Source organism: Pelodiscus sinensis, chromosome 11, assembly GCF_049634645.1.
Source record: "Pelodiscus sinensis isolate JC-2024 chromosome 11, ASM4963464v1, whole genome shotgun sequence".
Taxonomy (NCBI): domain Eukaryota; kingdom Metazoa; phylum Chordata; order Testudines; family Trionychidae; genus Pelodiscus; species Pelodiscus sinensis.
The window spans coordinates 34642595-34654287 of NC_134721.1; the positions used below are offsets into that span (position 1 = coordinate 34642595).

General features: G+C 50.3%; 2 protein-coding genes across 2 annotated transcripts; both read left to right on the forward strand.

The window, feature by feature from the left end:
• Positions 1–4387, forward strand: FAU (FAU ubiquitin like and ribosomal protein S30 fusion). Its single transcript, XM_006136577.4, has 5 exons — positions 1–122; positions 1249–1336; positions 2382–2526; positions 3178–3233; positions 4225–4387. Exons 2-5 carry the CDS (start codon positions 1262–1264, stop codon positions 4348–4350), a joined length of 402 nt encoding a protein of 133 aa, XP_006136639.2. The 5' UTR covers positions 1–122; positions 1249–1261; the 3' UTR covers positions 4351–4387.
• A 2783-nt stretch (positions 4388–7170) lies between these two features.
• ZNHIT2 (zinc finger HIT-type containing 2) lies at positions 7171–8766 on the forward strand. Its single transcript, XM_006136576.4, has one exon. It carries the CDS (start codon positions 7299–7301, stop codon positions 8538–8540), a length of 1242 nt encoding a protein of 413 aa, XP_006136638.2. The 5' UTR covers positions 7171–7298; the 3' UTR covers positions 8541–8766.
• The last annotated feature ends 2927 nt before the right edge of the window (positions 8767–11693 follow it).

An 11693-nucleotide genomic window follows, 5' to 3' on the forward strand; every position in this document is an offset into this window, starting at 1 on the left:
AGCCGTCGCGTGTGACGTGACGCAGTACGCAGTGCGCGCGCCCCCGCCGTACGTATATGAACGTGCGCGCGACTCGGCTAAATTCTTTTCGGCTCCATCTTGTGAAGCGGCGGCGTCTCGTGGTGAGCGAGGTGCCGGTGTTCCTCCCGCCTGAACCGGGTCTGGAGTGGGGGATGTAGAGGGGCGGGGCACGAAGCGCTTCACCCGTCCCCTGCGAGCTCAGCCGGCGAGCGGCCTGGGCGCGGGGCTGGCAGCTGTAGGGCGGGGTTAGTGAGGGGGGAGCGGAGATGCAGCCTAAGTCCCTACGGCCGGCGCCTGGCTGGGCTGACAGGCCCGCTGGGGCCGACTCCCGTCAGGGACCGTGACCCGCCAGGAGATCCCGGGCTGGTCAGCTCGGCTGGGCACGTTTAACCGCTTCTCCCCAGTGACCCCTCCTGGTTCTGTCCCCGGGTGGAGTCAGCGGGTTTTAGGGCAGGGGCGGGCTGGGAGGCAGAACCTCTGGGTTCTGTTTCAGTGGCTACGGGGGGCTGCGTGTTGCACAGCCCTTCCGACTAATCCCGGCCCAGGCGGTAGCAGCTCTGTCTGTTGCCAGGATGGTAGCGAAGTCCATCTGGGAAGGAGCATCTTTGTGCCTTAGCTGCTCTGCTACCTGTGAAACCTGGGCCATCGTTGGGAAGGTGCAGAGACTGACTTTGGTTAGACAGTGCTTGGTCTGGGCAGTGGAAGCAGAGTTCAGGGGTCTTTTGAAATATCTGCCTTTGCTGGGATTTGGGTATCCTGATTGCATTGTAGGTAATGATTTACTGCTGCAGGCTCAGTCATTTAACTCATGTTTCAATATGGAATTCACATCTAGAGAAGGGAGCTGGCAGTCCAGTCTTCTCAATTCCATCACTTGATCTTGTGTTGAAGCAAGTGACGGGACTTCAGGGTTTGTCACTGGCTCAGGAAGGGTGGGAGTAGAGTCTAATGGACTACAGCAGAGATGCTGATAGTCAAAATTCCTAACTTTTATTCCTAAGTATTTCACTGACTCAGTGTCTGCTTGTTTTCTGTTTGGATTTTATCTTTAGTGCTCCCAGTAGGTTATTGGGTAGCTGCTGAGAGCTGACAGGAAAGCTGCTTGTCTCTCTCAGGCTGTATAATGCAACGAAGGCACAGAATGCAAGACTTAATATCTTTAGGCTGCTGTGGAAATTGTCTGATTTTGAGTAATTTGCCCTAACCCTGGTTGTACTGTCCATTCAGCGTGACTGGAACCATGCAGCTGTTCATCCGTGCTCAGAACCTGCACACCCTTGAGGTGTCTGGACAGGAAACAATATCTCACCTTAAGGTAAGGAAGGATTCCCTAGCCACATTCTGTCTTATGCCACGCTTAACCGTTCTGTCAGGCTTTTCAATGCATCCTTTTGACAGAATGATCCTGTCCAGAGGGGATGGCAGAATTGCTGCTGACTTCTGATCACAAATACTGGCAGAGAACGTATTGGGCACCATATGTCCCTTTCCTCTGCTTCGTCTGTGTTGAAAGTAGCCCTGTGAGAATTAGGGTCATGGCTGCCCAAAGATGGACCACATCAGGCTTTGATCTTGACATTATAAGCTAAGCATGTGCTTTCTAGACCAGAACTTGGATGGAAAACCAAGATGTTCTGGAGTTGAATAATTAAAGAGCACTCTGAGTCTGTACCGATTCCAGTGCCCTAGCATGGTGTTGGAAAATGCAGTGCTGAAGGAAGTAGGGTGGGATAGAGCTCTGGTGGGATTGTTTTCCCCTCTTGAATTAGTACTGGTGTCAACCAGTACTCCCTAGTGTCTAGTCCTTCAGAAAAAATAGTAAACATTCCTGATTGCTTGATATCTGGCACTTTCAGTGATCCCAAATTATAATTGGGATAATTGCATTTGGCCTTTTAGTTTGAATGAAGGGCTGTTAGTTCATCCCATAATTTAGTGGTACTATTCCCCAGTGCCACTCTAAACAACTCTAGCCAGCTTTTCTATAGCTTGTATGCCTTAGTGCAGGGATTCCTCTCCCCTCCATGGCATTTGCCTCGTTCATGTCCTCAGACACTTTTGGAATGCATTCTCTTTCGTTGCAAAGCCAGATGTGACAGCTCTAACTCTCCTCGTAAATCAGTCCATCTCACTTCTGTTCAATAGTATTGGGATCTGAGCTCCATTCTACCACTCAACCTTTTTAGGATTGTGCTGCCCAGAGAGAAAGTCTTTGATCAGGAATGGTGTGCCCCCTTGGGTCACATCCCTCTGCCTTGTGCCATGGAGGGGAATCTGATACCCACTGACTTGTGGAAGGTGTTTGATTAGCTTTGCTCTCCCAGCCTCCCTAGCTGATTGTATCTTGTGTCTCTTATCAGGCTCACATTGAGTCCCTGGAAGGCATTGCACCAGAAGATCAGGTGGTTCTCTTGGGTGGAACTCCTTTGGAGGATGAAGCTATCATTGGGCAATGTGGCATCAGCGAACTTGCCACACTGGAGGTGGCTGCTCGCATGTTGGGTGGTAAGTATTAAAAGGCCCTGGTGTACTGAAGTAAAATTCCATGAGGCCCCTGGACAAGTGGAGGAGGCATGCAAAGAATTCCCATCCCATTCTCCTAATTAGCTGTATTTCAGGAGTGGATAGTCAAGCTGTTAACTGCCAGCTACAGCAGGGTCACGCTAGAGTGAGACCACTGTGGCTCTGAATGGTGCCTGGGAAAAGCCAGAGGACATGGAGGATGTCTGTGTAAAACAAGCTTGTTGGGTCTCAGCCCAGTGCACGAGGATCCAATAGCAGAGAGCACTCTGAGGCCCCAGAGTGAATGGAACACTTCAAAGAACAAACTTCTCTCCAGCCTAGGACTGAGCCCATTTGGCTTAGCTTGACCACGGGAACCTTGCCAGCCCTTTGGATGGCCATGTAGACTTCCCTCAAAAATCAAAACAAAACACAACCCACAGCGCACACGGGGGGGAGGAACAACAACCCCACAGCACAGTCTCAGCCTGAGACTGAAAGTACACTGCAGTTCTGTAGCCACGACTAGTGACTAAAACACAGGCCCTGGAATGACAAAGTTGGGATTAATCTGGTCAACTGTCCCATATACACTCTACATAATGCCCAATATCCTGTGTTGCTGAGTGCAGCTCTCTTGACTTCTCTTGCCAGGTAAGGTCCATGGCTCCCTGGCTCGTGCTGGGAAGGTGAGAGGCCAGACTCCCAAGGTAAGTGATTCTTTTGGTTCACAGATATAAAGGGGTGAGAGAGGGAGACAGGGATGACATTCACCCACTGCAGACTTTGAGAGTTTTTTGCACTTTACCTGTAAATGTTTTGAGACCACCAGAGGTTCCCAAACTAAGGCCCACAGGCCATGTCAAACCTACAAATTCATTTTGATTGATCCCCCTGAATGCAGTGGCATTACAATTACAGGGTACACATGGCCCATAATCTGATGGGTTGTAAGAGTCTGTTTACATTGAGCATCTGCAGTTCATCATTCCCAGCCAATGGGTGCCATAGGAAGCAATGTGGGCTGCAGGGACAAGCTGACTGCTGCTCCCGTTGGCCAGGAATGGCAAAACAAGGCCATTGGAAGCTGCAGGTGGCCATCCCTGCAGATACTTAAGGACATAGTTCAAGTTCAAAAGCTCTACTCACCAGATGTTCCCACAAGGAACTTAATATGTACACATGTCTACAGAAAAGCACACTCCAGGACTACTTAGAAGCCTGTTAGAAGGACTCTTCTTCATCTTTCCCTTTTTCTTATCTTCCCTCTCCATTTCCCTTTCCTACCACCTCTTGCTTTTCCCTGAGCTGCTTCCTAAGATAAAATGACTACCCACACTTACCGACTTTTGTCTGCTGTCTTGTCTGTTAACTTTAAGCTCTTCAGGGTAGGAATAGTCTTACACTGTTTATGGGGATTGCCTTTGTGTAAAAAAAAAATTGTATCAGGGTAGTCATGTTAGTTTCAGCAAAAATGAGGAATCCTGTGAGATCTTTGAAGTGCAACAGGACTAATTTGTACAAAATATGCATTTTCTACAATGGGCCTGCTCCAGGCCCCCATAAGAGCAATGATGTGGCCCTGACAGCTAAAAGTTTTGGGACCCCATGCCTGGTGGTTAGCACGAGGGGAGGCCAGGAGTCGAGTCTAGATGAGTGCTGCCTCTTGGCATGGCGCTAACCATGGGCTCTCCCTCAAAGGTCGCCAAGCAAGAGAAGAAGAAGAAGAAGACTGGCCGTGCCAAGAGACGCATGCAGTACAACCGGCGCTTTGTCAATATTGTGCCAGGCTTTGGCAAGAAGAAGGGCCCCAATGCTAACTCCTAAATCATGCACCTCACCCAATAAATCAGATGTCACTTGAGCTCACTGCCTTGTGCCTGCTTTCATTTTCAGGCCCTGAAATCAGACTCTTCTCTTTTCCCTACCCTTGCATGTGAGCTGTTCAAGATGCCCTTGAGTCCCAGCCACCCCTGCCTGCCTGTGCTTCTGATTTCTTTGGGGCACTTCAAGGAAGGGATCCAGCTGTGAGTGACCCGAGGGAGGGGTTAGGAGCTAGGACAAGGGAGGTGACCTACAGGTTGTCTTACGTGCTGCCTTAACTCAAATGTTTACATAGTGCTGCATGTTCACCGGAGCCTCAGTGCATTCAATGTCCTGCGTACAACCAACATTATGGGCTCTCTGAACAGGAAGGGGAATGAGCACTGGATTGGACTGCTCAGTGAGCTGAATTCTGAAATCACTTTTCTCTTTAAAACAGTGCAGATTCTGGAGAGACTTTATCCTGGGCACCAAAATGAGTTCTTTCTGGAAGCTGTAGCTACACTGAGCAGGAAACTGTTAATCGGTATAAACAAATAGGGTCATCAGTAGGGAAAAAACAGATACATCTAGTGACTGATCTGAGCACTGACAATCTGGGTAACTTGGTCCTTCCTAAATTGAGTAGGGAATTTTTTGGGGTTAGGGGCTGCTCACCTCTAGAAAAATCAGCCATGGGAGAAGCAGAAATTCCTGTGCACCCCCCTCCCCCCAACCAAAAAACCAAAGCCTCACTGACTTGGCCCCTGACTGAAGAGAGACATTCCCCTTGCACACCAGAGCCAGGGGGGCCCTAGGTGAGAACATTTTGGGGAAGGGGGGGGCTAGAGTGCCAGCACTGGCTTCCCAGTGCTGGCTGGGGGAAAAGCCCTGAGCCTCTGGGGGCCAGATCCAGCCCCCAGGCCTCTGCTAAACAGTAAGAGCTAGGACCATTTGGTATGCCACTTCCTCTAACATAACTTAAACAAGGTGTAAGGGGTTGCTTGTGCCAAGATAATGGGTTATGTGTGGAATTTGCTTGTTGCTAATAAGGGAAAGGGAGGAGTCTGGCAGGAGGGGGTTATACTGGAGAAAGACTACAGGAAGGCAACAAGGGGCCAGAGAAGGGGATATGGACAGCTATAGCATTGTGCTAGTGGGGTGGAGAAAGCTACAGCTATCTGATACATTTCAGAGTGTTTATGCCTCTGTTTCCTAACTGTGGGACATGCACCTCTTCCCCAGCTGTGCCTACTGGAGCCACAGCACCCATGAATAGGCTCTTCTCACCTGACTCCTAGCTGCTATGCTAATGGAAGGCTGGGGCAATCCTCTCTCCTGGGCAGCCTGTGTACTGACCCCCTCATTCCTATCCCTGAGCAATTATTTAAATTAAGAAAAACAAAACTTATTTTGAGTTAAAAGGCCAGAGCAATGAAGTGCTGGGAACTCCTTGGACAGGACAGCAATGTGTTTACACTCCCTGCCTTTTCAGGAATGGAGGGCTCTGTTTGTTATTACTGCAGCTTTGAGGATGTAATGCTGGATCTGTAGTGTTGAGAGAAGCAAGTTGCTTCTAAGACTAAAGGAAGAGGGTGTTTCATAGGGCTCTGTGTTGCAGGATTCCAAAGCAGTGCTGCTGGGGTTGTGTCTGGGGTGGCACAGGCTCGCTTTTTGGCAGTGGTGACTTTCCTTAAAACTGGGGTAGTGGACAGCTTTGGTGAGGCCACATCTGGAGTACTGTGTCCAGTTCTGGGCCCCCCACTACAAAAAGGATGCGGACGCATTGGAGAGGGTCCAGCGGAGGGCAACCAAAATGATTAGGGGTCTGGAGCATATGACCTACGAGGAGAGGCTGAGGGACTTGGGTCTGTTTAGTCTGCAGAAGCGAAGAGTGAGGGGGGACTTGATAGCAGCCTTCAACTTCCTGAAGGGAGGTTCCAAAGAGGATGGAGAGAGGCTGTTCTCAGTAGTGACAGATGGCAGAACAAGGAGCAATGGTCTCAAGTTGTGGTGGGAGAGGTCCAGATTGGATATTAGGAAAAACTATTTTACTAGGAGGGTAGTGAAGCATTGGAATGGGTTACCTAGGGAAGTAGTGGAGTCTCCATCCCTAGAGGTGTTTAAGTCTCGGCTTGACAAAGCCCTGGCCGGGTTGATTTAGATGGGATTGGTCCTGCCTAGAGCGGAGGGCTGGACTTGACGACCTTCTGAGGTCTCTTCCAGTACTGATTCTATGATAAGGGGATGGTTGGATGAAATAACATGATCTTGGTAACTAATTGACCATTCATTTCCAGTTGGAAATAGGTCAATGGAGGGATGATAGGAGTTGCTATAGGGAACTTTCTGGGTGTCTGGCTGGTGAGTCTTGCCCACATGCTCAGGGTTTAGCTGATTGCCATATTTGGGGTCAGGAAGGAATTTTCCTCCAGGGTAGATTGGCAGAGGCCCTGGAGGTTTTTCGCCTTCCTCTGTAGCATTGGGCACAGATCACAGCTGAAGGACTCGCTGCATGTTGGGGCCTTCAAAGTATTGGAAGGCTTCAATATCTGAGACATAGGTGAGAGGATTATTCTAAGAGGGGTGGGCGAGATTCTGTGGCCTGCACGGTGCAGGGGGTCAGACTAGATGATCATAATGGTCCCTTCTGACCTTAAAGTCTATGAGTCTATGACAGGAGGGGAAAGTGGTCACAGGGATGCAGGTTTTGCGGGGGGAGGGGCACGCAGACCGTGGAACAGCCTGACTACGCGTGGAACAGCCGAAAGGACGGGGGGAGGGGCGTTCCGAAGCTGAGGCTGAACACGCGAGAGCAGGGGCCGTGCTCCGAGCGTTTCCGAACAAGGGCGAAATCTCGCGAAGTTCTACGAGCGCTTCCGACCGGGAGACGGAAAGGCCCGAGCCGCGGCGGTGGCGAACGCGCTCGAGCGAGTCCGAAGTGCAGGCGGAAAGACCCGAGCGCTGCCAAGATGGAGGCGGCCGGGCCCTGCGGCCTGTGCCTGAGGGAGCGGGCCCCCTACACCTGCCCCCGCTGTAACGCGCGGTTCTGTTCTGTGCCTTGTTACCGGGGCCACGGGGCCTGCGCCGAGGCCTTCCACCGCCAGCAGCTGCTGCTCCGGCTCCAGGGCCAGCGGGGGGACCCGGACTCCCGAGCCCGCCTGAAAGAGGCCCTGCTCCGGCTGCGGGAGCTGCGTGAGCTCGAGGACGCGGAGCCCCAGCTAGGCCGCAGCCCGGAGGCCCACGATGACGGTCTGTGGGAGCGGCTGAGCCCGGCCCAGAAGGCCGCCTTTCAGCGCCTGCTGAGCAGTGGGGAGATTGGCGCCTTCCTGCCCCCGTGGAGGCCCTGGTGGCGTGGAGGGGGCCGCGGGCTGGTCCAGGAGCTGGGGGCCGCCGAGGATACCCAGCCCCCTGCGGGCAGTCAGCAGCCGGAGGAGCAGACCCAAGGCTCCGCACCCATGCACCAGCCCCGGGTGCCAGGAGGTACTTGCCCCCCCACAGGCACCCAGCAGCCAGAGGAGAGCCCAGGCAAGGCAATCACCCAGCAGCCAGAAGTGCCAAGCCCTGTGCCTGCTGTGCCTGCATCCATTCCACCACTGAGCTCCCTGACCCGCAGCCCAGCTTCACCCCTGGTGTGCTTCCAGCTGCCTAACGTCCTTTATGCCTATGTCTTTGCCCTCACACTCTACAATGGGGACTTGAGTGAAGCTGAACTACTGCCTGAGTTCTCTGACACAGTCCTGGATGTCTCCGGGGCACTAGGTGCCAGGCAGGTCTTCCATTCTACAGCAGAGGCACTGCAGGCTGCTTTCCAGGCAGTGACAGCCAGCCATTACCCCGAGTGCCCCCTGGGGAATGCAGGTGCTATCATGGCAGTGGCCCTGATTCTGATGGGGGAGAATCAAGCAAAGCAGAAAGGCTACAGCCTGGCAGCCCTCTCCCATCTTGCCATGCTGCTGGGCAAGGCCAAGAAACTGGTGCCAACAGAGGAGCGGCCTCGGGTGTATGGTGCCAAGAAGAAATGTGAATTTCTGCTCTCTTGGGTCAATGAGAACCAGGAATCTTTGACTGTCCTGGCTCTAGAGGTGCAAAGAGAATATAAAACACATTTGGAAGCAGTCAAAGAGATGGATGTAGTTACCAAAGAACTGGAGAAGATGTGGGGTGGGAAACTGCCTCCTGCAAAAAAGCCATTGATTGAGGAGTTGGACTGATGGCTGGAACTCAGTCATTCCTAATACCATCCATACTTAAAACGTTAGGGCATTGGAGTGACGACAGGCCCGTTTAGAGACTGGATTTTTTTTAAAGATAGTCTTCATTCACCAAGATAATCTTGGTGAATAGTTATTTTGAATAAATCCACCTCACTAAGTCTTGGCATAAATGTTGATCTGGTTTCAAAGGGGTTGAACTGTAGTAATAAAAACCGCAAAGTAATTGGATGTGTGCATTTTTGTCTTCCATTGGGTGGGATCCTTGGTGTGTTCCATCCACTTGGCTGTTACTTTGATGGTTTCAGAGTTGGTGTGTTCCACTGGTGCTGCGGATGTCTCTAGCTGGTCATAAAGTCCCATGCTGTGTGTTCTATATCCCACCAAGTACAGACTTTTGCAGGAATCAGTTTTAAAAAAAAGGCAGCTAAGCACACCTCAAGAGCTAGAGTTGCTGCAAGTCACAAAGCTAGCATTTCAAGAACAAACTTACTCTGGATCCTTACATCAGTGCTGACACCTGTTATAAATTACTTTCACAATAACAGACCATGAAAAGTCCTTTCTTTCCTGTGCATTAATATGGAAGTATTTCCCCCAAGTGTTACTCTGCGTCATTAGCCTGGAGTTTCAGATAGAAATAACTAAAAGACAGCTCCTTTTGAGAGAGATGCTGAACCTGTTCACAGCTCAGGAGTGAGCAAGAGACAGTGGCAGGAGAGAATGAATGAATAACAAGTGTTTTTAAAATCTGGTATTTAAATGTATCTAGTCTTATCTAGCTAATGTTTCTCTAAGCTATTGTAACTGATCACTGTTGTAGGAATGTAAGAATTGCTGGCCTGCATGAGACATGTGGTCCATATTTTTCTGTATTCTGCCTCTGATAGTCGTCTGCAACAGATGCTAGAAGAAGGTAGGCAGATGTAGAATAATCTGCCCCTGCTGCTCCGTAGGAGTTAGATTGGCTTTAAAACCTGAATAGCAAGGTTTAATGTTCCTTCTATAATGTTGTGAGTTATGACAACTGGATATTATTGATAGCCATATAAATAGTTCATTCTTTTTTTTTATAGTACTGAATTCTTCATCTCAGTGACTTCCTGTGGCAGTGAGTTCCACAGTGTGTTGTTTCGAAAAGGTCTGTTCTGTTTTATTTGTGACACAGAATGTACAGCATGGGGCTTTGGTTAAAGGCTTGCCAGGATAGTTGTTGGCAAATAGGCCGATATCCAAACTATCATAGGGTATCACAGGTGAATTTCATGTGTCTCAGGGAGGAGGGTGTCATCCTCTAAATGTTTGGAAAACTATTGATGCCCCTAAGTCCCATTGGAGAAGTGTGATTAGTTAGAGTTCTAACACCTTAGTCTTACCCTATCGGGCCCGTGGTGGGTGACAGGCTTCATATAAGGATACTTTAAGGTTCTGGTGTGAGCGCGCTTGAATTTGTAGTCTTACAGGACATGCTGTACAACTTATCTGTTCTTTTGCTTGGGCTGAGAGCTAGATATTGAGTGGGGGTTCTGATTTAAGGAGTTGTGGGGAGTTCATAAGGTTATTGTTGGGGGGGGGGCGGAATTGTGGTACTGCTACCCTTCTGCCTTGAGAGCGGAGCCACTGGAGACTGCTGGCTGGAAACCCAGCTTTGAAGGCAGAACCACTGCCAACAGCAATGGTGCAGAAGTAAGGATGGCATGGTGTGTTATTGTCACCCTTATTTCTGTGTTGCTGCTTGCAGAGCAGGACCCTTAGCAGCCACCACTCTCTAACACTCAGCTCTGAAGGCAGCAGTGCAGGGGCATGGTATAATATTACCATCCTTACGTCAGTGCTGCTGTTGGTGAAGCACTGCCTTCAAAGTTGGGCATCCGACCACCAGTTGCCACACTTCATGCGTCATCACTCTCTGGCCACCCAGCTCTGAAGGCAGCACAGATGTAAGGGTGGCCTCCCTAAAATAATTTTGTAAACCCCCTGCAACTCCATTTTGAGTCAGGAACCCCAATTTGAGAAATGTTGGTCTCATGAAAGCCGTATATATACAGCAGGGCTGGGCAACCTTTTTTAGGTTAGGGGCTACTGCCCCACACAAAAATCAGTCAGGGGCTGTGCGCAAATGAGAAGCCCCTGATTGAGAAGCAGAAAGACGTGCCTCACATTCTCCTTGCACACCAGAGCTTAGGGTGCCCCAGGCTAGTAGATTTTGTGTGCTCCAGCCCTGCAGGTGGGTGGCAAGGGGCCTGGAGCACCAGTGCGGGCTCGCCAATGCAGGGGTGGCAGAATCCTTAAGCCTCGGGGTCTCAATCCCAGCGGCCTAAGGTCCTGCACCCCGGTATACAGCAAAGAACACAAAAGACCAGATTTTATAGTGGGAGGCCAGATTTCATAACCCATGACATGTTTTTCACGGCTGTGAATTTGATAGGCCCTTACTTATAATGATATCCAGTGGTCCGCAACCCACTTCAAATTTCTTTGCCCAGCCAAAGAAGAGTTAAGGTGTAAGTTTAGAACTAGCATTCACCTGTCTTGGCTGGAAGGTGGCCTTATGAGTTGAGAACTTTATTTGGTTTGGGCACTAGCCAATGACTTAGGAGACCTGGGTTAAAATCCCTGCTCTGCTGCAGATTTCCCTTATGGCCCTGGGCAAGTCACTTAGCCTTTCTGTGCCTCAGTTTCCTCATGAGCATGGTAGGGATTATAGCACAGCCCTACCACATATTAACACTGTGAAGATAAATACATTACATGTTGTAAGGGCCACAAATAGCACTATGTTTGGGACTGTATCAGTATCCATGGGCACATGTACATTGCTTTGAAAGATCTGTGGCATGGCTGTTGCTGGCACAGGTCACCTGACTTGGGTTGGGGCTCTGAAGCTATAAAATTGCAGCATAGACATTCAAGCTGGGGTTAGAGCATGGACTCTGAAACCCTTCCTGGGATCTGAGGGCCCAGGCTCTAACCCAAAAGTCTACACTGCATCTTTACTGCCCTGCAGCATATGCCCCATGAATCTGAGTCAGCTGACCAGGGTAGATCCATTGTGGGCAACCAGCAGTCCACGGGCTGCATGTGGCCCATTGAGGTTCAGTGTGCGACCTGCAAGATATTTTGTTTTCACTGCCCATGCACAAGGTTGCCAGA